Source organism: Chionomys nivalis, chromosome X, assembly GCF_950005125.1.
Source record: "Chionomys nivalis chromosome X, mChiNiv1.1, whole genome shotgun sequence".
Taxonomy (NCBI): domain Eukaryota; kingdom Metazoa; phylum Chordata; class Mammalia; order Rodentia; family Cricetidae; genus Chionomys; species Chionomys nivalis.
Window position 1 is genome coordinate 123,284,703 of NC_080112.1, and position 27,798 is coordinate 123,312,500.

Consider the following 27,798-nt stretch of genomic DNA (forward strand, 5'->3'; position numbering starts at 1 on the left):
CCAGCCCCTAAGCTCTGAGGAAAATAAAAGGCATTGTCTACATTTTTACAGATGAGGAAATAGGAGTTCAAAGTGGTGAGCTACCAGACAAAAACTGCTCACTTGGCTTATATGAGGGTCAGAAGAGATTATTGCCCCCATGCTATCGCTACTTGCAACTTCAAAGAAGAGACAATATTTAGTAAGTATTAACTTTTAAAACATGAGGATGGAAAGGTTCTTAGGTCAAGGTAACAAACTGGAGGAACATAGACACATTGTGATCAAATCGAGGGATGAAAATGGCCTACAGTCAGACTAAGTACTTACTGGCTTCCATGTGGGCTGGGAGAAGTTGAAGAGGTCATAGAATAAGCTCAGTTAGCTTCATTTGTTTCTGCCTGTGGCCCAGATACCTATACCAGCATTTGAAACTACATTTAGTTAGTTACCATCTCTCTTTTAAAGCAATTGAAAATGTTTAAGTATAAATATCTTTATAGAACAAGGCTATCTTCACTTGTGCCTTTGTTTCTCAGTTCTCCTCGTTGTTTCTTTGAATACTTCCTGCCCATTGATAAGAGAAGCTGTCTGTGAACTCAGTGGTCACTGCCAATCTGTTTTCTCTTCTTTGCTCACATGCATGCTGTACACAGAACATATACAGTGTTTCAATCAGGGTAGAGGTCAGAAAAGTCAAGGTAGGATGTTGGGACATTTTTTTTTTTTTCAAAACCAGCAGTGTCAGGCCTACGGAACAGAAGACCTTGTGAATGAAGGCTGGTGCAACAGAGAAGCCACTATGTAAGTTTTTTTTTTATGGGAGACACTTTCTTTTAAGATTATTTCCTGATGTTTCTCACATGAAATTAGTTTCCTTTTAAATGGATTTTTTTTGTTTTAAAAATCTAGACTCAAAGCCCAAATAACTGTTGACTTAGACATTAGATGCTAAAAGAAAAAAAAAATGCTTCTGCCTCTTCTTTGGGGGACAATGCACCTTCAGTGGGTTGTCTTTTACAAAGGATTGCATGTCTACAGGGTGTAGAGCTTTGTTGGAAATGGGAGTGGTTTATGCTATCAATTAAAGCAGAATCAGGCATAATATAAATGACAATCACCCTGATAGGTGATTACAAGGAATTGCTGTACCATTTCATCACTTATGTCATAGTTTAAGAAGAAAAGCCACCATGTGGCCAGAATTTGGATCCACATAGCCCAAAGGTTTGAAATGGAACTGAGGGAGTGTATTGATCATAGCAGCAAGGAGTCGGCCTCCGTGACAATCCTATAGGTTGATAACAATTTACAAGATCCTCTTATTAGCATGTTCTGGGTTTTATTTTCTACAGATGTAGTCCAAAGCCTTCTTGAACCATGGTCTACCCAACTTCTGCTGCTGCTGGATGTGGTGAGCCCCGCAGGTTTTACTGCCCACTGTATAAAGTCTCACTTCCTTTTGTTTGTCTTGGATTTGACTCTTTCGAGTTTAAAGGTCTGTGCTGCGCTCTTGCCTGTTAATAGCTTTGATCCTTATTTACTCTGACCATATCCTTCACGATGCCTTTACCATGAAGTCAGCTGTGGAATCTCCTTCATAAAGTGAACAGATACTGAACGACCCCTTGCCTGTTAGGTGCTTAGACGTGTGGGACACACAGAGCGTTTCCTAACTATGTGGTCACTCTTAGTGGTTCCGGGAACCACATTAACTTTGACATTTCTTGTATGTCTGTCTTTTGTGGGTAGTGAATGGCAACACTTTGTCTCTGTCTCTATATAGCTTCTCCTTAGCCAGTCTTTGCCACTACCCATCTGCTCACCACTTCACACTTCATTTGTGACTCCATGAACCAAACATTATGTTCCAGACACGGCTGCAATGGAGTCTTAATTTTTCTCCCCCAAATTAGATAACATGCAATTTTATTTCTAGGTTATTTTCTATCATTGCAGAGTTTTCTTGAGCTTCCTGGCCAATACAGGCTAGTGGGCTGAAATTCTTCCAGAAGTACCTTTCAGTTCCTAGATGGCTCTTTGGATTCATAGTTAACAGGAAATTCAGTTACTGCTATTGTGTGGGCTTTGCTTTTCTAAATGCTTTACCTTAGTTGAGTTTGGTTCACACATCTGTAATCCTAGCACTGGGGAGACTGTGCAGGAAGGTCACAAGTTTAAGGTCAACCAGGCTGCACACTGAAGATCTGGCTAAAACAGTGTTTTCCCTTCCTGAGATAACACATTGTTTCTTTTTTCAACTCCCCCTACTTTGAGACATTTTCTTGCCATTTACCCCACAACAGCCTTGCATTTCATTACTGAGAAGAGTTTGCTGCCAACTACAAACACAGAAATACCACTGCGCATACTGCATTGCACACTGTTTATTTTATTTAGCAGGCATGGGTCTGGGAGAATCTCGGCTTTGACACACCCTCACCCAGAGAAGCACCCACTTTCCCCTATCCTCTAGTTAGTTCTGCTAGTTAGCTTCCCTTCCTCCTGAATCCCATAGGGACTCATTTAAAAATAACAAAAAAAAATTTTCAACAAAAGAGGATCTTGCCAAGGGCTTTTTAAAAAGTTGTTATAAATTCCGTCCGTGGCTTTCTCCTGTCCCTCTGGTATTTGCTCTCTCTAGGAGCACTGATAGACCTGCCAGACATGATTTCCTCTCCCAGAAATTCCTCTTTCTTTTGAGAAGTCATGTTGGTCTGTGACTCTGGGTTTACTAATCAACTATACAATAATCTTTGGAAAATTTCAGATTCTGCTTCTTTGTTTAAGAAAGGTTTTCAGGGGTCAGCAAGTTAGCTCAGAGGCTAATGGTGATTTGCTGCCAAGCCTGATGACCTGAGATTAAACTTCAGGACCCAAATGGTGGAAGGAGAGAATCAATTTCTGTAGGTTGTCCTTTGACCTTCACATGAATGCTGAGGCATGCGCACACACACTTACATAAACACACACACACACACACAAATGCTTGCACGAATATGCCAAATTATTAATTAATATGGAAAAGAAATATTTTCATAGAACCATTAAATGTCACTGGCGGCATATGCAGTGTCATTAATATGTTAGTCTAGGCAAGACTTGCACAAGGACAGCACCTGCTGATGTGTCGACATGTATGGAAAACATCTCAAAAAGCCCCACCTCCAGATGAAGAGCTAGAGGCAACCAATGGCTGTTGAGAGTGGGGCAATCAATCTTCTCCGGGGATAGATCCCCTAATAGATTATCCAATTCCAAGTGGCCAGCCCTGAACACATATACAGAAGAGCACCGCTAAATGGACACAGCAGGCTGTGTACGTATATGTAACAAAAATAATTAAAGAAGAAATTGTGCATCTGAGTGGCCGTGGAGGGGTGTGAAAGGAGGTGGAGGGAGGAACGGGAGGGGTGGAAATGATGCCAGTATACAACACACATACGGAATTCTCCAAAACAAAAAACTAAATAAATAAATTTAAGAAAAAGTCAGTGTTAGTATGAGAAGCCAAGGACAATGGCACAGGATTTTGATCCTACTTCATGTTCTGGCTTTGTGGGAGCCTAGGCTGTTTGGATGCTCACCTTCCTAGTCCTGGATGGAGGGGGGAGGACCTTGGACTTTCCACAGGGCAGGGAACCCTGACTGCTCTTCAGACTGGAGAAGGAGAGGGAGAGGAGTGGGGGGAGGGGGAGAGAAATGGGAGGCGGGGAGGAGGCGGAAATTTTTAATAATAAAAAAATAAATAAAAAAAATAAGAAAAAGTCAGTGTTGGAAAGTGCTTTTGAGATAGCCGAATTCTCTTTGTTCTGAAGTGAGAAAACTGAGGCCCCTACTAAACTTATTTTTTATCTTTCACTCAGTTAATGATTTCAGAAAAGTGCTTGCCATGATTATGCTGAAATGTTTTGCAAGATACAATGGGTGTATTTTTTCATTGAATAAACAATGAATATTATTTATGGAAGGAAATTTGGAAAACTCCAGCCTACAAGAGGCTTCTCACCCTTAGCTTTATTACCAGATACGTTGCTCTCACCTCACAAAGTTTGCCTCTCGTTTTCTTATCTTTTTCACACATTCTATCCAAGCCATAGGAATTTTCTTATCAAAAGCCAGCTGCCACGTTTATTCAGTGTCCACTATGTTCCAGACCCTGTCCTTGGCCTTTTGTTGTAGAAAATTCGAGTGTGATGTTACAAACTTTGGAGGTGAAGAGGACAGCTTTGCGCCGAGGTGACAGTACTTGGATAAACATGGCAGCTAAGTCTAGGTAGATTACTTCCTGTTGACCTGAATGATAAATCACAGAAGGGTTGACTTTGTTAAAATTCTCTGAGCTATTGAACACTTTAGATGTGTGCAGCTTTCTGTAGGCACATCACAATTTAATGAATGTTTAAAGAAAAAAGAATCTTCATTTGTAACTCTACATCAATTTTGAATATATATATATATATTTGAAAAATTATAAAACCATAGCACAGGCTAAAAAATACTTAGTTGAAGACCACAGGATGCACATAAAGAACAAACTAAGATTACCACTAAGTAGCATGGTTCCAGAATCTTTGCTATAAACTTGTATCACATATACCACCTCTCAGATTTGATTCATTTCTTTGTAGCAACTCTTCACTGTCTAGTCCTGTGCTAACCTTTTATCTGGCTCCTTCTGAGTCTGCTTCTGTATAATCCCACATCGTACATCATCAGCCCTCAATTAAATACAAATGGACATTGAGAAAACAAAATGAAAAGGGCAAACCCTTTAATGACATCAGTTTCCTGACTTGGCGGTCTTCTTTGCTGTCCATTAAAAGAAAATAAGCTACATAAAGCCTAAATTGCAACTCTAAGAACATTTTCTATGGCTTCTAAAAGCCACTCTAAAACTCTTGCAACCTACCTCTAAGAGCAGAAATTACACTGTAGAATCTTCTCTATCCTAATCATGATATGAATTCAGAAAATCACACAAGGCAAAGTGGAGTTCAGTTAACTTGACCCTTGATTTTTATGTGACTCCGGACCAGGCAAAAGTTGGTAAATAAGGATTATCCTCTTAAAGACTCCTGAGGCTTGCTAAGAGTAGTAGAGAGAGGCTCAGGAGAAGGGACAAATGAACCAAAAAGTAGAGATCGTACTTTTGTGAGTTTTCGATTCTTTATCAGATTTTATGTTACAGCAGCTTATGTCACTTATCTCCTTTGGCCTCCACAATTGGATGTGGCTGTTAACCATCTCCATATTGCACAAGAAAACAAGACTCAGACATTAAGTTCAGACAACTAAAAAGGTGGAGCAGGCCCTCCAAAGATGGTCATTTTTTTCCTTTGGAAATTATACTACTTTTCATCGAGTGAGTATTGCTGTTGTCTATTTTAGAGTAGAAAGATCAGAAGAAAAGAAGATGGTATAATACTTTCAATAGGCAGAACAAAGCTACGTTGTGTTAGAAGCACAAGGTGATTTGAACAACAGTACTGACCAACTAATTCTGTTCATTACAGTGGATCATGAAGGTCAATCACACTATTTTAATTTCTCCATTAGAGAACACAGAAGAAAAAAAGTTAATTAATAGTATAGACCTTATCACCTTGGAAACAAAAATTCACACTAAAATGTTGTTATTAAAAGATACTAATAATCACAGAAAATTCTAATAAAATGAAAGTTATTTCAAACTCATGATCCTCTGAGGCTTATCTATTAGTTACAATTGTTTCTGGTACTCCACATAAAGCCCTCTAATCTTGTAACCAGTTTAAATGAATGTAGTGGGCTAAAGCTTGAATTCTGATGCCTTATTCCTTGGCTCTAATTCTCATTTCACCTCTTAATAACTATTTGACCTTGGTTTATCAGATTGTCTGATTGTGCAAATAAAAGTTACAGTTGAGTTGCAGGTAGATGGTATTTTTCCAGTATAAATATGTATCATACAGAATTATGCATCATTGATTTAAAATTCAAATTGAATTGTCATTCTACATTTGTCTTAGATAAGTGATTTAATCTGTTCATTTTTTTTTTTTTGCTTTTTTCATCTGTAAACTGTGAATCGTATTTCCACTAGCAGTGCCTAATTCATGGAGTGCTGGTCAGGATTAAGCAGGATTTTGTTGAAATTATAGTCCTGTCTGATAAAGAGTAAGGGCTGCAGAAATGACATCTATTATAATTAATTCCCTCTGGTTACATTAATTCAAGCTTGGCTTGGGCTTCTGCTTTATGAACAGTGGAAGGATTACTCTAGGCAAGGTAGAAGACTGAGCGTGTAACATTTGCTTATGCACACTCACTTTGGATAGCTTACATTTTGCTGGGAAATATATTCACTAACCCAGCATTTTACAATCCAGACACAGTTTCTTCTGCTATTGGTCATATAAATGACCTTTCCATACAGCAATAATCTTTTATGCTTTTAGAGTCTGGAAATTTTTCTTTTAAAAATCTATATACTTCATAAACTATATCCATTCTTCATAAGCATCTATTTCAATATTTGCATGGCAGGAATCTGTATGTTGTCAGATGCAAAAGAAACGTTAAAATTTAAGAGCTGGTATACTTGAGTTTCTTGTAACATGGAGAAAAAGGCCAAACACATAATAAAATGTGGTATACAAAACATTTAAAATACAATCTATTTGTATCTGCTTTCATGATCTCATCTTGTAAATGTCTACCATTATTTTCACAATTTATATGGGAAGCATGATTTATCTATGTTAATTTTGAGCTGGCAGCCAGCCATCTGAATGCTTACCTTCCCATATTGTAAACTACAGGGATGTGTGAAGTCTCACATAAGGTCACTAGGACAGAAAGTATGAAAGAGCCAAAAGACTATGAATGATTCTGAGAAACTGAAGAAACACTAACAAGTCACTACACACTTTCAAAGCCAGAAAATATCGTGATTTTGACGGTAATCTGTGCTTTAGATTGCAATAAATTGTTCCTGTTTTTCTTTCCATTGTGGAAGACACTAACTTGGCTTCATGAAACCAAGCATGCATGTCATCTCCCACCTCATTTTCTTTTGAGTGTAGGAGGGGAAATATAATACAAACTGTTCTGGTGCACAATAATCTATTTTACAGTTGCATGCAAGAAAACCGTCCCAGAAATCCTGGCAACGTAGCATTTAGATCTCTTTACATCAGTTCTCTCTTACTTCCCTTGTTTATTATTAATACTATGTAGTCAAAAAAAAATTATCTATGCAAGCACATGGCAGAAATATTTAGTAACAGCCCTGTACACATGATATTAACAATTTCTATTTGAAGAAAATAGTATGTTTTCTGCAGATATGATGATATATAGATGTGACATCAGTAGACACAGACAGCATTTGACTGTCCCCAAGCATAGACCAATTATTTAAGAAGTGGTTTTCTAAATGGGAAGTGAATGTGGTTTCTATTTTTTATGCTCTTTATTGACACTTTGTCATGGGGTTATACAGGATTTATCTCTACAGTCATCAAATCTATATTTGCAATCTGATTCCTTGGTATTTTCAGCAGCTCTCTGGATATGTCTTTCCACTTAGGTGCCTTAGAGGTACCTTAAATTCATGGATCCCTTATCTTCTCTCCAATCTTGGTGTCCCTTTTATGTTTTCAGGCATCATTTATCCAGTCCCTTAAGCTCTATGTTTCTGGCATCTTAAATCTCTTCCCTGGTAATGTCCATGTCGAATCAATTGAATGCTGCTTATTTCACCTTCAAATTGTTTCTGGAATCTATCCCCTCTTCTTTATTGTATTAGCCATTAATTTAGCTCATTCACTCTCTATACTTTTCTGTTGATAACCTAATGGTCTCTTAATAGGTTCCTTTCCTTCAACTTTCTTCTATTTCCAATCCTTTATTTGTGGTTTTCTTTTGGAAAAAAATCTGGTTCAAGTCTCTCACTTCCTTAAAACACTTTGGGCCTTGTAGAAACCTCTGGAATCAAGTCTAAATGGCAGAAAGGCAAACCAAGCCCACAGTCTGCTCCTAACTTATCCCACCCAGCCTTCTTGCTGGGATGCCTCATAGAGTCTGTTTCTGCCTGCCCAAAAGCAAACCCACAACTAGACCACAAGGACAGCGTGTCATTTCTTTAAGCTAGCTGTTCTTAATAGAATACATATAAACAGAACCTCCAAAAAATACAAGTGTTCTTTCTCTATTTGAGACATAAGAATTCACAACCTGTATTCATAGATGACATAATCTATATTTATCTAGAACAGAGGTGATGTGGGATATGCGTGCCTGACTTATGAATTTCTTCATGGCTTCCCTTCTTTGGATGCCCTCTTTGCTCTATTGTCTCCTCAGTTCTCTCCTGTTTACTGACCACTCATTTTTCAAGGCTTCACTCAAGTTTTTCCTCTATTCATCCTTCCAGAACTTACACAGGTAAAATCAATTGCTCTGTGGTGCTTGCTGCTCTACTTTGCTTTTGTTTCCTTTGAGACAGAATCTCACTACGTAGTCCACACTGGCCTCACACTGGTGGTGATCCTCCTGCCTCAGCCTCCCAAGTGATGATGTTGCAGGCTTGTAGAAGTATGCCTGGATTATAGCATTTTTAATGGAATGCTATTAAAATCACCCATTCCCTTGAATGTGTTTTGTTCGTGGCATTCTGCTGGGAGAAAGCAAACTTTGTGTTTGTCTTGGTATTTAGTACACTGCCTGGCTTGGTGTTCAAGAAATATGTCAGAAGAGAAGGGCAAAGAAGAAAGGCAAAGTCGTGCAATGTGGGCGGTTTCTAGGGTCAAAGTGAAAGTGCGAATGAGCATGTCGTCTGTTTCTTAGCACCAGTTCTCTCTCAAGCAACTGGAGTCTTCTCAGCAGGTGTCATCACATGGCATATGGACTCTTAAAATATCGAAGTGGCCTTGGGGAAAAAGTAGTGGAATAGGAGATTTGCTTGTTTTCAATGTTGAGTTTCTGTCCCTCAGATACTTCAGCGTGTCTCTGATAATAGCCTTGCAAGGAGTGTCTGTCATTACTGTACTCTGTTCATGACCTCTTAAGTATAGGCGTAACAAAACCATGGACGTTTTTCTACCATGGTGTGACGGGACCTCGGCCGAGCCAGTCAAAGGTTGGTGATTTTACACAACTGCCTTTCTTAGAGGTCCTGGCAACAACTTCCTTTTCCTCAGCGTGAGCTGATGGCATAGTCACTTCCTATTTGGTTTCAACTGCCAGGGTTTTTTTTTCCTGTTTTTAACTGCCACCTTTGACTAGAGCTGTTCACTTGAGAAGCCTATGAATTAAAGAACAAGTGGCCAATTTAATACATTTTGAAAAGTCAACTCAGAAGGGAAAATATCACCTAGAATGTCAGTTGAGCATCACTTCATGGGGACACATGAAAAGGCTCTCTCCTGTACTTAAAGTCTGCACTCCAAGGAGCAGAGAAGCTACTGGAGCTTATTCTAAGGAGCCCAGCTTCCCAAATCAGTCCTCCCAGGAAATGCCCACCAACATCCTTTCACAGAAGCCTCTCCACTATCCCTATCAAGGCAACACTGTCATTACGAGGTGACCTGTGCAGCAACCAGTGTTTCTTTTTGGCACCAGGAGAGCTGAGTACCTAGGTATCTGCAACTCTCCAGCATGATTTTGTCACCGAGGAGGGAGAAGGTAGCCAAACGGGAACCAGGGAAGAAGCCATTCTACCTTTGGATTCAGAAATACACACGTGTATGCAATGGCCCAGACTGCATTGCCCTCTCTCAGCTCTGGAACCAACTGATGCAAGCAGTGAGCTCTTTACGTTTGGTGCCCAAGTGAAAGCATTTTAAAGGGCTTCAGCACGCACGTAAAGAAATGCTACAAGCAGGAAGCTGCTTAAACAACATCTGCTTCCACCCACCTAGTCTGTTGCTGTAGTTCCCTCGGTAGCATCCGGAAGTAACGCTATTGACAATAGTCTGCTGCGCAGAGTCTTGCATACTTTGCTTTTCTGTTACAAGTGATACCGTGGCAGACTACTGTGCAAGCCCCCAAAGGTCTAAGGTTATTCTGGAGAATTCAGCAATTACACAGGCTTAACATTCTCTGACTCAGATTGGATTCCTTAGGGGTTTTGCTCAGGACACTTGTTAGAACAAAGGTTAGAGCTATTATATCATGCTTTCCAATCTGCTACCCACAGAGAGCAGAGAGAAGACTGGAGATAGCCAACATGCTTTTACAAAACAAAACAACAACAACAAAAAAAACCCTTCTGAGTATGGTGTTGCATGCTTTTAATTTTAGTACTTGGGAGGCAGAGGCAGGCAGATCTTTGTGAGTTTGAGGCCAGCCTGGTCTACACAGTGAGACAATGTCTCAAAAACACTCAAACGATGATGACAATAACAAAAACAAAAAGATCCTCGAAGGCTTTACTTCAAAATATGGACAGGCTCCAAAGCCACAGAGAAACCCTGTCTCGAAAAAACAAACAAACAAAAAAAAAAACAAAAACAAAATATCAACTCAGTAGCTTATAGCATGAATCCAAATATTCATATCACACTGGATGGTAAACTTCAAGTATAACCCAAGTAATTTCCTTAGGTTGACTATATTTCAATAATTAAGATCTAGACAATTGTATCATTTGTCATTACACTTTGCACATTTTATATAGTTCAACATATACATTAGGCTTAAAATATGAAAATTCATACTGTGAGGTCTTTTTTTAAAAATTTTGTGGACAAAAGGCTCACACACTTATGTTTGATAGCTCTTCGATAATGCCTGGCATATTAAAATATGCTCAATGACTATGTTTTAAGCAAACCAATATTTTCCTTAAACTTTTCTGTTTGAGGCCGGGCGGTGGGTGGCGCATGCTTTTAATCCCAGCACTCGGGAGGTAGAGGCAGGCGGATCTTTGTGAGTTCGAGACCAGCCTGGTCTACAAGAGCTAGTTCCAGGACAGGCTCCAAAACCACAGAGAAGCCCTGTCTCGAAAAACGAAAAAAAAAAAAAAAAAACTTTTCTGTTTGATATTATTTTGAAGTAAATTATGCAAGTCTTGTGTGTGAGGGAGAGTGGGTACCAAACGTTGAATTTCTTGCCATTATGTTCACATTTTAGGAAATGGTGTTTTGTGGTGCAACAATGACATAATAGTATTGTTTTGTTTATAGGACTCACTTGACATGTTTTCATATGATTATTTTTTTTTTATTACAGACATCATACTGGGATAAAATACCCAAAGAACACGGATTCCCAAGTGTGTTACTTGATTAGTAGTGCCTCTAATAAAGAAGGTAGGACGTGTTTTCTTAAGTATTGGTATCACTGACATTTCAAAGGAGATAATTCTTTGTTATGCACCCCTTGCCTCTACCAACTAGAGAGTGGTAGAATTCCCACATTATTTACTATACCCAAATATTTTCTATCAGAGGTAAAAATTAATGCTAGTTGAGAACCTACATATTTGCTATGAATCAGTCCATCAACTAAGCTTATTTATAAGCATGAATAAAGTTAAATATTTAATATTGAAAGTATGATAAATATCAGCAAATGCAATCCCTAGATATTACATTTTATTTAGTTATTTATTTGTGCGTCTTTGTGTGCATGCATATGTGTAGGCCTGCCCTTGCCATGCCATGCAAGAGGAGATCAGAGGACAACTTTCTCAAGTTGGTTTGCTTTCACCATAAAGGTCTTAGGGTCTGAACTAAAGTCCTCAGCCTTGTTGGCAAGTATCTTTAGTTGCTAATCCATCTCACTGGGACAGATAGATGTTCAATTTCTTTTTTTTTTTTTTAATTTTGGAGGGATCATGGATACTGACATGGAATTTATTTGCTTCGCTAATTCATCACATAATCTTCATTTATCATAGAAATAAGGTTATATGTATCAAGCAAGCACTAAATTCTGTCTAAGGTGCTGTGTTATAACCTATGAGGCTACCAAAAAATCATCAGATCTTTTGTCTGTTCTCATGAAACATTTTCCATTGAACTGTGGTAATACATTGTAACATACAGGTTGGGGGTCCCTAATCTGAAATCCAAAATGCTCTGAAATTTTGAATATCAACCTGATGCTTGTGTAAACAGCCCCATATTTGAAAAACTGGATCTGAGACACTTCTCTCAAGCACTCAGATGAGAGACATTCAACCTGTATTATTAGATTCTGGACAGACATCTTGAAGTAAAAGTCAAGCATTGTGTGTGTGTACATGTAGATGCGTGATATTAAAAGCAAACTATAATTTGCCATTTTACTTTAAAATCATGAGAAATAGTGTTATGTGTGAGGGGGGTGTCCTGGTACTCATGATATTTGGATTATTTTCAAACATTTATACCTTCAAAATATTTTATGCACATGTTCACGTATAGCACGCACGTAATATAAGAAAACCATAAACAGAACCATAAGGAACCCCAAGGAAATTCCCAAATGTTCTTTATCAATAACAGCCATAACGAATGGTTTATTTAAGCTCCGCACATCTAAAATAAAAACACTCATCTCAGTAGTCTAGATCTCAAAGTTTAGTGTTAATTGTCCCACGTTACTACATCATTCTAGGCTAGCATGATGTCATTTCTCTGTTATGTTTAGAGCTCACTTGTTTACTAGAATCATATGACATTCTCTTAGGTAGTTATGAAATTTAAGGAACGAGAAAGAACACAGTAGGCCAAAATTGAATGGTACAATATATAAAAAAGTGACCAACTTCAAGTTCAACCAAGAGCAGTGCCTACGAGTTTACCCTGACAACAATACAATAAAATATAGTGTCCCCAGAACACGCCTAACAACATCAGCAAATCATTCTAAGGAAGTGCATTCCCTCAATCAACAAATGTTTAGTGAGGATCTACTCTGTGCCATAGAACATTCTAGGCTCTGGGAAAACAGCAGTAAACAACAACAAAGAGCCATCATTCTTGGATAATTTTCATAGAAGAGAAACTGGATCTTTAGGGTTGGTGGGCAAATAAAAGCCCTTCAATGCCTGAGGTAAGAAGAAACAGCAACAATGTTAGCATTGCTTCCATGCACACACAGTAGGATTTTGAAAGTTTGCATGGAAGAGCTATGAAGATTGGATGGCGGGTCTAAGAAAGTTCAGTGTCCTTACTTGAGGTGGGTTTTTAATGATGGAGCTGGATTCACATGACTAACTCGAAACCTGATCTAAGAATCACTGTGTCGTCTCAGATCTCGCCAACAGTGCAAATTCTTGGGCTAACTCTAAACTTGCAGATTCAAAACCTTCACTTTGAAAAGATCCTCTGAGCTCAGCATGGTGGCACCTTTAATCCTGACATTCAGGAGGCAGAGACAGGTGGATCTCTGTGAGGCTGAGGTCAGTCTGGCCTAAATAGGGAGTTCCAGAATAGCCAGGGCCACACAGTGGGACCTTGTCTCAAACAAACAAACAAACAAACAAAAAACCAAACAAATAAAACAGACAAAAAGTAACAAAAAGTAAACCAAGAAGGAAACTCCTTTGAGATCTCTATGGACATTAAAGTTTAAGTGGCATTGCATGCTTCAGGATAGGCTACTTAGTATAAAGTGTGTGTTAGACTAGTGAGAAATAGACACTAGATTGGGGCCTACCGTTGGGTAGAAATAAAGAACAGTTAGACTTGGGGAACTGCGAGTGAGGAAGAGGCAATGCTATTGTTTAATAATCTTCCAAGAAAACAGAAAGCAAACAGAAGGTAGTAAGTAGTCGGGGGGGGGGGGGGGGGACACTGACGGCAATGGGAATTCTCTGATACATCACTTTTTAATTGCAATATCTGAGTCAAATATTTACTTGGCTGAGCCTTTCGCTCTATTTGTTCAATGGGGGAGAAAACAGCGTGACCCAGGTGAGCTCTTGTCACACTAACTCATTCCAAAACTCAAAGTCTGAACTTTAGTGGTCTCTGGCCCAAAGTGAATGAACTCATTAGTAATAGCTGTGTTGACAGTAAGCAGCTACTTTCCTTAGAGAAAAGTCATAAATGAAGGCTAGCATTTGTAGGGCGTCTACTTAGCGTTTCCACCCAGTGTGTTGGATACACAACCTTGTAACAAACTGTACGGTATGTCCTCATTTTCGTCTGGCACTTGACTGTTAGCCCCTCCTATGTACACAAAAGAGCTTCCCTAGATTCCTGTGAGTGCTACTATTAGCAGTCACTGCTGATTTTGGGTTACCGAAAAGGGGCTTGCCTTGCTCCTGGAGTTGAGTTTAAGTTGGAAAAAAGGCAGAAGTCACTGCTGTGTATGCTGAATTCAGCTGTCTGTACTGCCAAAGATCTAATCTCATGCTCCTCGCCTCTGCTATCCTCATTAATTTCTCTGCCAATAGGTGATCCGTTTTCCAATCGCCTCTCTTTTACACACACAGAAATTGTGAGAAGTTTCAGCCAGGTCATTCCTCAACTGATAGCCTAAGGGAGGGACAGGCTCAGGTTAAAGTGAGGCATGTATAGGGGTAAGAAAGCTGAAGAGCAAGGGGGAAGGAACCTATGGCGTGAAGGAGCAGGTGTCTGGCTTGGTGGCCCCACCCTCGGCCAGGTGGGGGAGCCAAGCAAAACTTTTGCAACTCCAGACCTCTGGGAGGCTACACGCACCCCAGCTCTGCAACGTGGCCGCGTTCATCCGGGTCGCCCTCATATCCCCCACCCCACTCCTCCCTCGCAAACTCTTCTGTTCTTTCTCCAGGCCCAGTCGTATTCCAAGTTTCTCGATCCAGGGCTTCTGCTGCTCCCCCAAAATCCGGAGAGCCTCCTGCTTCTCTGACTCTAGCTACTTTAGCCAAACCCCTTTGCCTCCTGAAGCCTCCGCTCCCCCGACACCGCCCGGCAGCAGGGTGGAGGCAGGGCCAACTGGGGAACCGCCCCCAACCGCCTCCCAGGCTAAGCGATCGGGCGGGTTGCTGGGGCGCCTCCACCTCTTCTTCCTAAAGCGGCGAGGCGCAGCCGAGCGGCATCACTGGAGCCCGGGTCCCAGCCACTGCCTCACGTACAGCCCTGCATTCAGGAAGAGGAGCAGCACCGCAGTTGGCCACGACCTCGGCGGGCGGGCATCTGAGAGGTAAACTGAGTCCAGGGAGCAGTGCCGCGAACCGCTCACCTCCCAGGAAGGGGTGGGGGCGGTGGGAGAGCGGAGGTTGCAAGCCATCAAGCCACTAACTCCACTTCTCTGCGTCCTTTCAGGCCCCGATCGAGAAGCCTGGGAGAGCAGCCGAGCTACCCCCGTAGGAGGAGCCAGTCTGAGCCCAAGGCGCCACCACCGCAGAAGCAGCGCAAAGTAGCACTCGCCTCCATGGCCCACTCACCGGTGGCTGTCCAAGTGCCCGGGATGCAGGTGAGAAAGCCCAGGCCTCCTCTGCCATCCACGTGACGGCTCCGGAGCCCCGCTCTGGGCACCAGGGACCAGGGGCAGCCACCGGGCAAACCTGAAGGCAGGGCCGGATCCCTCTCCAGGTGACCCCGAAGTAAAGCTCGAGGTGTTTCCTGGTGTCTGGGCTAGAAGGTGCTTTGCACGAGAGAGATTGGGACTACTGGGGCGCGACAGTAAATGGTGGCTGGGGTTGTGGGAAGGGGGACACGATTAAAAACGGGCCAGAACCTTAGGCACCTGTGCTTGTTGGCTCTTTGATCGTGGCACGGTTGGGGACTGGGGGGCGGGGGGTGGCCCAGAACTTAACCTAGATGAGATGGAGGCATCTTGGGATGCGTGGGCTAAAACACCCCAGCGTTGCCCCTCGCACGACACACACAGAAGTTGGGGCGGAGCGAGACCAGGAGTGGTGGTGGCATTGAATTGGGTTCTTCCTGTGTGCAGAGAGAGAAGAGCTAGATGACTTTTTTGGTCTCTTGTGCCACTTAAAGGCAAACTTGTATCTCGCTCCCCGACCTGGCCCAAGGGATAGTGCTGAGAGGAAGGCAGGAGCCTTTTCTGAGTACCTGGGTGATGACTTCCCAGGCCCATCTCCCTGTCTCTGATAAAGTGCTGAGCACATGTGTTGAAGCTTTTGTCCAGTGTAAAGGACTACTACTGAGTGGGACCCAACTTCTTATTCGAAGTCTGTGCAGTTTCCCCCATTATATTATCATTTTATTAGACAAAAGCTATGTCAACAGTCTTTCTACACATCTTGTTTATTTTTTAAACCACTATAATATTTTAAACCACTTACATTTGACCCCCGCCACACAATAGCCTAAACAACCCCTTCATGAATAATGGGTCAGAGGCTAAAAACACTGAAACGGATTCCTTGTGATCTTCTAAATATGCTAAGCCAAACAAACAAACTTTTTTTTTCAAGTTAGAAAATGTCTGGAACTTTTGCATAGCTTATGCTTCTAGTAGGAATCAAAACTTTGGGAACTGGAGATTCATTTTACTGCTTGCTGCATGCGATTCAGCTTTTGCCTTGGAAACTGGTCTCGTTTGATCCATAATCACAATGGTGATTTAAAAAAAAAATCCTTTCTCCTCAAAGGGGCCATTTGTGTAGGACATACAGCTTCCCTGAATTTAGAGCAGGTCTCGGTCGAGATTCAGGAAGTTTGCCTATATTTAATAAAATTACAGAAGGGGAGGGAAAGAGATGTGAAATAGGAAATAGTAGGGCCTTTTATGGTATTAATCCATTTAAGCTTTTTCCCAGGACCCCCAACTTTTTTCTCATGGTTCTCCTGGAACTAGCTCTTTCCCCTAACTACTCTGCCCCACACCCATTCATTCAGTTCTACCTTTGGTTGTTGCTGGAGAAGCAGACATTTGCAATAGGAGCTACGGTTTTGCTCTGTTTGATCTGGAACACAGTGTGAACTTTCCCCTGCCTGCTCTTCTTGCTGTGATGGGGAGAAGTAGAGCTTTACATATGTAATGTTTGTCACGCGGGGACTCCACGCTTCTCTATCCATTGTGTGCAAACGCCTGCCTGCACGCATCCTCAGTGGTACCCCTCATTCATCAACTCTGTGATTCTGGGGGACTCTGTGTGCTAAGGAGAAAATGGTTTCTGGTTTTTATTTCATTTGTCTTGACTTTATTTGATTTATGTGGTTTCTGGTCTTTATTTAATTTGTCTTGACTTTATTTGATTTAGATGGTTTACGAACTGCTTGCTGTTCAGCATTTTGTATTGCTCCTTGCTTTGTTTAATTATCTAAGCTGGTTATTTCTTGGGTTTTCGGTTCTTACCTAAGGTGGGTCAAAATGGGAATCACATATTTGAAATGATCAACTTTGCCTCGCATGGTATGCCTTCTCAAAGTTGCTGTTATTTTGTCAGACTGTGGTTGCACAGGGCAGGCATCCCATTTTTAGCCAAGACACAATGATTGTTGATTTGCTACCCTCTCCATCTAAATGAAACAACAAATTCTGAAATTATTTCCATTTTTCTTTCTAGATGTGGTTCTGAAGTACTTGCTGTAACATAAAAAAAAGCAACAAAAACTTTTTCCGTACTTGAAATTATACAGTGACCTAAAAAAATTCACAGCATGCAGCATGACCCTTTAGCCTAGAGTATTTTTGTTTTCTTTTGAAAAACTATGATGAGGAAACATATCTTGGGATCATCATAGTCTCCTGGAGTTTTGATAGAGTTAGGAACAAGCAACTTTTAGGTTGCTTAAGTAGTAAGAAGACTTGATTTTGCCATGTGTTCTTTAAATTAATGTGGAATATTTCCCCAAATCAGGGTGAAGTGACTGACCAGCCTGTACGTTTTTAACTGTTTATGTTGGAGAGTTATGAAGATTGATGGGAAAAATGAGTTTTCCAGAAATTAAAAGCAAAATTACTTTCTCCACAATGTTTTTCTCCCTTTGAGGAGTGATGAGGAGCAGAAGCCAAGCTACCTGCTCTGTCACTTAAGATTCCGAATTGCAAACTTTTCAGACAAAGACATTTCTGTTGCCACTGGTTTAAAATAGAAAAGAAACTTGGAGTGAAGGAAGAAAACTCAGGATTTGGTCCAATTCAAACTCATCCTTTATGAAATTAGTTCCTCAAAATTTAGATTGGTATTTCTCAGTACTGTGGTAATGTTCTGTTACACTCAACGTCTAGGATATGACTTTTCATATTTAACTTGTGTACTTTTTAAGGTTTGTAACTAAAGGAATTTTCCAACCAGGAACTGTACTCTTGAACCACATTTAAAGTACAACCTTAAAAAAAAAAAACCAATAAACCTGTTTCTTTCCACCCAAATATTTACTCTTCAGTGATTTAAAACCTGTTTTTGTCTTTAAAGTTGTCAGTTAAAAAATGACATTTGAAAGTTTAAGATATTTCCCTTAAAGCTTGCATTAGTGTTTTTAACGAACTATGGAAATGAGCCTTGAAAGTATAGTCTTGTATTAGTGTTTTTAAAAAAATATGCAAAAGCAATTTTCAGTCTTTCATAATGTTCAACTGAGCATGAGTTACTATGTTTGTTATGCTTTGTGCTATGTCTCTCACTAGCAAAACAAATTTGCTTACTTATAGAATTCTAAAATTAGCTCTTCTGTACCTTTCCATGTGAACGGGATAGTGCAGCTTAACAACGGCTGTTTGAGATACCAATGGAAATGGAATTTTAGTATTAATAAATACTTTGAAAACTTTTAACTAGGGAGTAAAAAACATTACCTGCCACTGGTGAACCCAGTAGTGGCTTCTAGGAAGGACCAATATAGAAATATATGACCTGCCCTTAAAGAACTATCAAGCAATACGAAGTCTGTAATCTTACCTCTCTAAGTATAAAAAGAGGTTATGAATCGAAGAGTTGAAGGCTTCTGGAAGGTCAGTTGACCCTACAGTATTGTTAAGACTTAGAATAGACATTTCCAAATGAAGAAACACTCTTAGCTAAGGTATACCCTCACATATAACCAAGGGCCTGCCTGCATGTTTAAACATACATGCACACATGCACATACACCTTCTTTGAAAGTGGAATAAAATCATTGGGGTGAAATAGAGTTTTTCTCTAAAGAAATGATAAATGATAATTTTGGAAAACTGGAGTGAGACCGGATCGTGGTTGCCTTTGGATGCTAGGGAAAGATTTAAGCATTTGAAATAGCCTCGAACATTTCTTTATAATGGTACTCAATAACCAAAACTATGTATAGGGGAGAAAACTCCATATTGGATGAACGAATGTACTGGGAAATTACGATATTTAAGTCAGTTTGATCTGCAGAGGCTCTTTTGGTAGGACAGTTATAACTACACAGATAAAATGGATCTTATATTAACAGGTTGCCTTGCATATTTCTGGGTGGCTTAAAGAAAAAAGACATGGCCTGACTTAATAATTAGTTACAGGAGGAGAGGTGATAGAAGTACAGTACAGCTGGAGAATAAGAATGTAATGCAGACGATGCAGACCTGGCAGGAAGTTGGTGATTTCTGTTCCATGCTTGTGAATTTGGAAGTAGCAAAGGGATGACACCATACGAAGCCTAACATAGGGTTAGAGATGCAGAACTGGAGCCTTAGCTCCTCAGTAATGATTTACTGAGCATCTATTATGTGACCCAGCATTTTACTTGAAGATAAAAAGACGGAGAACCTTTGAGATGAAAGCGGGTCATAACATCAGTGAGACTGTGGAAATGAAGGCCCTCACGGGACAGGAAACACAGGTTGTCAGTGAAGATGCATGAGAGGATGAGAAAATCTGGCAAGATAAAGAGGGAGTGATTAATTGGGACAAAATTTTTATTAACTGTCACCCAAAAGCCTGAAGTGAAGAGATGACTTGTGGTACCAGATTCCAGTATGTGGTGTTGCTGCCTCCTCGTTTCTTTCTGATTGGTCAGTCAGGTTTGCTGTGTGTCGTAGCAAGAGGTTGGAAGCATGACCTTGAACTTGGGAACCCTGTGTTGAGTGGCTGAAACTGAAGCATTAGGTAAAATGACAATACCTGGAACAAAATAATCCGAGTCAACTTTATCTTGGAGGAGGAGGAGTAGGTACAATTTGAAGGCTCAACACTAGGGTCTGTAGGCTGGGGGATATTGGGGGAAAGTAAGTGGGAATTGGGCAGAGTATAGCATGTGATGTGAACGGTACGGAGGCTCTAGAAATGGTACTTGAATAAAGAAGCCCCCCTCCCCCCCACGCACTTCCCATTCTTGGGCCATAGGAAATGAGAGTTTATAATTTGCCTGGTGTTTAGGAACCAGTGAGCATTGTGGTGCTGTATTTTTTTATTCTTCCTTTTTTTTCGATTTAAGGTCATTTTTATTTATGCGATTATGCTCTCATCCCTTTAAAATGCCAAAGATTACATAAATGTTCACATATGCATAAAATGGCTGAAAACTACACAAAGCTGTTAACACTGTTACCTCTGAGAAGTTGTTAAGGGGATGAGAGTAGAGAAACTTATTTTAAAAACCTCCTGTGCTCGTTTCTTTTTTTCCCTGAGAATTACTTGTTTTTGCTTCTCTTTGCTTTGTGGGGGGTGTCGTTCAACACACTGTGGTTCACAGAGTAGGATTAGCTAGTCTGATTTTGTGCGACTCCCTTAATTTTACACATTAGGAAATGGATCCAGAAAATAGAATGGCTTATTCAGACACAGCCTGTACTAGTCTGAATCTGCCTTTCTTTTACCTAACAACCTTGTACAAATTGTCTCCAAAATTGGGAATAATAAAAGCTGCATTTCTTTTGCTCAGTGAGAGCTTGTTATGATAGAGTTATCTGTGGAGTATACTTGGAGCTCTCTTTGGCGTGATACCCTCCCCTTTTTTTTCAGTGAAACCAAATCCTGACCACTCCACTGCCCCCAGTCAGATCCAAGCCCTATGCTCCGTTTCCCTTATTTTCTACCTTGGGCTACTCTCGATAATAACTCTAAACCCAGTTTAACTACTTCCCACCAAGCAATCCTATTTGATCTGCTGTGTTAGTTCCAATTCATTAATCACCGCTTAGCCAAACCTTACTTGACTTTTCAGGTCCTAATCTTACTTTCTCTATGGACTTCCTGAGAATGTACCAAGCTGAAGAACCTTCCATTTTCACACAATTTGTGTCTACTGTCAGAAGCAGACAGTGCCCAATTTATATCCTGTCTTCGATTTTCTTTAAATGTGTTTGTTAGAGCTAGAGAGATGTTACAGTCGGTGGGCAAAGTCTTTGTTGCCAGAGGACTTCAGTTCACAGTCCAGCCCCATGTGAATACCTGGTGGCTCTGACTGTCTGTGATATGAACAGCGTTTGGGATGGGCATAATATACATATGGAAAAGTAAATAAGCTGTGTGTGTCTCCAAAGCTAGGTTGTAGACTGTTGAAGCTCTGGACCACTCCTTTTACTTTTGTTTATACCATTATCTAGGAGCTTTTACATAGATTAAAAAGAAATATAAATGGTAGTTATTAAAAATACATCCATGAGTCTTTATACATAGAGTTGGCAACGAACGTACTATAGACTATTCCTGCCTTTTAACTTTCTGGCTGATTTTGAAGTAAGTTGTGGAATGCTTATGTTGTGTGGACCATAAAGACATATTTAAATTGGACAGTAGAGACTTTGCCTTCGTTGAAATGATTTTGATGAATACTACACTGTGTAAGCGTGATGTAGTTCAGAACAATTCAGCTATCCACAGTTTGACACTGTCATCCGCTTGTCGTCCATGTCTTTGTGAGAAAATGAGAGTCTCACGGATTTCCTTCTAAGTGGGACTGATTTCTGATTTCAGGCACACTTTTGTCTTTGGGGGAAAATGGCTTCCTCTGTCTTCATCTCTTCGCTTTGCCTTTTCATTTGAGCACCCTTTCCATTGCCCCTGTAGGATTGTTTGGTGATTAGGCCCTCTTTGTGTCTTTGATCTGTTCTCCTGTTGCCTATACTACTTTCTGAGGCTTCTTTATTTCCTAAACCCAGCTATCACATTCGAATTTGATAGTTTCATCCATATCAATGTATTTTTAAAAATATTTATTTTTATGTGTGTGAATGTTGGAATGCATGTATGTAAATGTGTGTGTACCACATGTGTGCCCGGTGTTCAGAGATGGTAGACTCCCTGGAGTTAAAGTTGGTGGTAGAGCCTCCACATAGGCGTTGGGAACCAAAGGGAACCAGGGTTCTCTGAGAGAGTAGCAAGTGTTCCTAATTGCTGAGTCCTTTCTTCCTCCTGTATCAAGGTCGTTTTGACTGAGAGTTCAGTGTGTGGATTCTTTTGTAATAGTCACATTTTACAGGGACTCATGACAACTAAAAGGAAATTTCATAGTAGAATTTCAAGCATCTTGGTACTACTTTTTGATTGAGTTGTGTCTTCTGAAAGAGTGGTGGTACAGCTGATTGTATTTGTTGCTAGAAAAGGGAATTCAGAGAATTAAAACTAACATCATTATTAGGTGTGATGCAACAAACTCCTTTTCATTTCTCATAATTAAGACTCAAGGTCTTCCTATGCACATATAAAACAATGTTTTTGGAGGAATGTCATGAATTTTATTAGTATTTACCCATTCATTTAATTTCTTCAGCACTTATGATAGAACTCATGGCCTTCTGCATGATGTGCACTCTAGAATTGAGCTACATTGCCAGCTCCTAATTTTAAAATAAACAATAATTAATAAAATATCCACGGCTAAAATTTTCAACCCATGCTAGATACATATTTCTTATTTGGTCATCTGCCTCTTTAAGTAAAGTATTGTGTTCATAGAAATCAGATATTTAAGATAAATAACTTAATTCCCCATTAAAACTCTTATGAAATAAAAGGAGTGATTGAAGGAAATGCCTTCAAAATGGAATTTAAATGTAGAAGGCTGTCATCGTAGCCCTGGCTGACTTCCCCAACCTTCATTACAACAGGCAAATCACCTGATACGAATGTTTAGAAAAACAGGCAGGCTTATTTCCACAGCAAGTCCTGCACTCTATTCCTGCCTGCCTCCTCGTAACACCTCAGCAACATATCCCTACTGGGGCTGGAGAGAGTGGTGCAGGATGCTGCCAAGAACGCTCCTTAGCCTTCTCTGGACTTGTTCCAGCATTCCCCTGACAGCAGCCTACTGCCTTTTCATCTCCTTCATTTTTCCTAAGATCGTGGATTTGAATGATTCATATCCCCAAATATCAGTTTAGCCATTAGAACGGCATACTTTTGGATACTCTGGCAAAATTAGAACACAGTTGCGGTTCATACTTCCTGAGCCTTAGGGGAAAAACTGTAGACAGCTTAGATGAAAGATTTGTAAACATGTGTGTGTATTCCCCATCCCCCCCCCCCCAGCATCAGTCACAGTGCCTAGTAGATGCTAGACAAGGGTTAGACCGTGGAACTTACATTCCCAACCTCTGATTATGTTTTCACTGCTCAACTTCTACCTATTTGATCAAGTTCCTTTCCTAAAGTGTTGTCGAGAAAACAAGGCTCCATGATTTTGTGCTTTCATCATAGAAAATGTCTACAGAAAAAAGGAAAAAAAAAAACTTTTCAACTCTTTCTCTGTGGCCCTTGGAACAGGGATTGTGTGTTGATGGTGTTTTCCCTTTTGGTGCACCACCCGTTAAGGAGAAAGTTAGGGGGAATCTGTAAAACCATTCTGACTTAAACTTCAAAGCACCGAAATAAGTGAGCTTGAGATCAACCATGATGACTTTAAAAATGTGTTTATTAAAGAAAAATAGGGTGTCTCTCCGAAGAATAACTGTTGCTTTGGATTCTAGGAGCAGCTTCAGTGTAATGAAGTTTCAGGGGAATTTGAAATGTACACTGCCCTGGATGTGTTCCGTCATTTCAAAGTATGCTGGTGAATTACTCTACCAGATTTCAACAGTGCCTGGTAACATAATCCTAGGAGTGAATTTTTGGCAGGTGGAGGAAATGCTTCAAGGACATCTAGAAGCATCCAGAGTTTTCTTTGAAAATGCATTTTTGAGCTGTTCTGTTCCAGCATTTGTTTTTTTTTTTTTAATAATTCCCTCCCCTAGATTTCCATTAAACCACTGGATTTGGGGAATATCATTTTACAGCATGTCTATTAAGCTAGGCTTAGCTATTTGATGCAGTAGCGTTTGAATAACAGAGTAACAGGTGATGGGGGAGGGGTGAGCAACATACATAATCAGATGGGGTGTGGAGTGGGTGTGATTAATGCAAGGAAATTGGAAGAAGCTGAACCAGTCGAAACCATTAAGTCAGAATTTCTTCCCAAACCCTGCCTGCTAGAGCTGGGAAAGTTCTTGGATTCCGTCTCAATTTCCTGCTGCCTGCCTTAACTTTAAGCAGAAGCACAAAAGAAACCAACCAGAAAAGCATGCACACGCACACATGCTACTAAGTATGGCGATAGAAAGTAGAACTTTGACCTCTTGTGGTTAAAAGAGACTATAGTCAGAGTGTCTAGCCGCCCTGGGGAAAGAAACATTTTTCAGATGTATGCTTTTAAATGCTACTGACCCCGTGGGGGAAAAGGGTTAGCAAACTCATTAGCTCAGTCCTATTTACTTCTTCAGTTTACATCCAAATCCTTTGTTTGAAATGAGCTCAGAGCCTTCCTATGTGCCACCCAGTAAATGGTAATATATCAGACTTTCTCATGCTGGGCTGTGCTGGTTTAATGTTTTTCTATCCTCACTCTTCAAGAAGTAACTGGTTCTGAACTCAAGTAGAAAGGCGTTATCAGCTCTTTCCAAAGCTTCTTTTGATTAGGGCATAGGACTTTGTGCTCATCGTTTGAGACAGCAAACATAAGAGATTTTTCTGACTTCAAGAAGTTCATAAACTAGAATGACATTGAGAAATTCGACAGGGCAGATTGAAACCAATGCTTGTTAAATGATATAGCCTCTACCATAGACACGTCCCAGAGAAGATAGGTTATGTAGAATACTGCCATTTAGAAAAAAAAAAAAGAAGAAGTTCACAAAAGAAGAAATGCGTACATCAGAGGTTTGAGGTAGGTACTAGTTAGAATGAACTGTTTGGAACACGTTATACAAAGCTTTGAATGGCAGACTGAGACATTTATTTACTTGATTAATCTTTAGTCAGTTATCAAAAGTTATTTAGCAAGATGAGTGTTTGTTTGGAAGTTCGCTTAAAACTTCAAAAATATGCAAGAGGCTGGATGGAGATAGGAAAGGTCTGAAAGCTTAAGTTGAAAAGTGTTTGTTCTAAGGCAGTGGTTCTCAACCTCCCTAATGCTGTGACTCTGTAATACAGTTCCTGGTGTTATGGTGATCCCCAACCAGAAAATATTTTCGTTGCTAATTCATAACTGTAATTTTGCTGCTGTTATAAATCATAATATAAATATTGGATATGCAGGATATTTGATATGCAATCCCCATGAGAGGATCATTTGACTCCCCTCCCCCCTAAGGGGCCAAGGCCCACAGGTTGAGAACTACTTATCTAGGGCAATGAAGGGCAAATTCCAGCCTGCTAAGAAACCACCTGGAGGGGTTGTTAAAAGCAAGGCTGTTCCCATCCTTTCCATTTCTGATTCTGGAGGTCTGAGGTGGACTCTGGGAATTTACATGTCTAATAAGTTCCCAGCTGTTCTGTTGGTTTGGAGACTCTTCTGAGCACCACTCAAGGTATTTACAGACCTTGGTGACTAATTGAATGTGGGAATTGGAGAGGGTCAAGAATCAGATGTCCAGCTGAGTCTTGAAGAGAATCCGCGGAAGGCCAGATTTGAAGTGCTGGTTCACACAGCCAAGCAAAAGCAATCATTAGCCAGCTTGTTCAGGAGAGAAAATGGAAACAGGGAGGGAGCTGATAGAAGATAAATGTGTGGGAGATGAAAACAACAAGATTTCCAGCTATCCCTCCAAGGATGGGAACACAACTGTGTCCGAGTTCTACAGCTTCAGGACCAACCAACCAACCGAACAACAACAACTTCCCACTCCATCTGTCATTTCTTTCCTCCCTCCAGGTACGTTTGCATCTTAGAGAATGCCCATTGTCATTTGTATTGATCATCGACTCATGCATGCTCTACGAAAAGAATTTCTGTTTTTATCTATCAATTGATAACCTAGATTTTGTTATATATAGTATGTATATTTAATTTTTATATGGGAAAAATTTTTTCACTTAGTGACAGTTTTTAATGAGCCTGGTATCAACCTAACTGGTTTCAATGGTGCCATGTCACAGAACATCCTCCTTCTGGGTAATTCTTTAGGTGGGAAATCCTTGCAAATAGCAACTTTCTGTTGAATTCTGATAGCATTCCCAGCATGGTTCTGTGCTTTCTGTAGTAAATAGCTCAGCAGATTCTCTTAGTTAGGATGCAAGCACTCATTAAGAACATAAAATCTGGTTAAAATGAGGTAGAAGGCCATGATTATAAATGCCAATATTTTCCCCTAAATTGGAGATTTTTAAAGCCCTTCCACAATTTTCATAAACAGCATCACTTTTCATTATTCCGATCCTCCTGCGGCTTGCTGTTGTACACCTTTCTACCTACATGGACCTCATCAATCAAACAAACTGAATCTAATGTATCTAGGCTGCTATTAGAAAAATGTTTATTCATAATCATGCCACTCTGAAGCCAACTTGTGATTAAATATGTAAATTTCCGGAAGAGAGAGGAAGTTAATTCTGAATCATTAAGGAAATATCAAACTACTTCCTAAATGGCCTTTTTGCCTTGTAACACATTCCCTAGACCTGCCAGGTTAGTATGTTAGCACTTGCCAACAGGTACCATGTAGGAAAACCAGAGTCAAGTTCAAACAGAATATTAGAACTGAAAACAAGGGAAGCAAATATTTAATGAGTTTGCCGACTCCAAACAATGTGGACAAACTTGATTACCCACTGTACCAGTTTTGTATTAGATCATTTTCCAATTTCTTAAATGAACACAAGTTAACAACAGCAACAACAAAGAATCCAGCCTTCAGAAATAAAAATTGACCACCCATGATATCCCGAACAGCACATACAACAATTTCTCTTAAAGTATTAATCTATGTTTATTCATCAGCTGTTGTCCCTTTATATAATACTGTTTCTTAAGCTGTAAAAGTCTGGTTACCCTATCTATTCCCCATGATTTAGTGAACATCCGTTAACTAGAGTCAAGATTGTTAACTTTAATTTGTGTTGGTGAAAATGATTGATGGGTGCAGCATACATGTATATATACATACATGTATACATATGTATGTATTTACATGTACAAGGGTACTGCACAGGAAATATAGTTTCGTGTTTGAAAACACTTTATTTAAAAAAGAAGGCTCAGCATAAAGTGGACAGAAGATGACATGGTTCCTAAGTTCAAGAAACAGACAAATACGACTTGATAATGACATTTAAGAAGGTCTGCACTTAATGGCAGGGAATGAAGGTTCTGGAAAAGTGTATTTGTGAAAATCTGTGGCATTCCTGTTGTTAGCAAATGTTTCTGACATTTGAAAAAAATCTAGAGAACCCAGACTGCCATTTAGAATGTTCCCTGTAAGGTAGGGCATCTGTGTATTCCTACCTCTGCTGAGATGCTGGACACTTCATTGTGACGCATGGTAATTACACTTCCATCATGTCTGGTTCTTCCTTCCTCATTTTGTTCTCTTGCTATTTAAACTCCCATGGTTCTTACAGAAATTGAGCTCACCGTAGTCTGTTCCATACAGATCATGAGAATTGACTTTGAAGGAAATTTGATGCCAGTGTTAAGCAGTTTTAGAGAATTAGAATTGAACATTACGTGGGATTACATTTATCAAGATTTCCGATAGTCTCCTTAATTTCTCCCACAGAACAGTCTTACAGAGAAT

The 27,798-nt window shown here is 40.1% G+C and overlaps 1 protein-coding gene across 1 annotated transcript in view; it reads left to right on the plus strand.

Moving 5' to 3' along the window:
* Nucleotides 1–14,920: 14,920 nt before the first annotated feature.
* The window catches only part of Stk26 (serine/threonine kinase 26), a 53,777-nt gene continuing 40,899 nt past the window's right edge, over nucleotides 14,921–27,798 (plus strand). Inside the window, exons 1-2 of the mRNA XM_057759429.1 lie at nucleotides 14,921–15,081; nucleotides 15,204–15,354. Of these exons, the coding sequence (XP_057615412.1) occupies nucleotides 15,313–15,354 (42 nt within the window). The 5' untranslated portion in view covers nucleotides 14,921–15,081; nucleotides 15,204–15,312. The remainder of the gene's footprint in view (nucleotides 15,082–15,203; nucleotides 15,355–27,798) is intronic.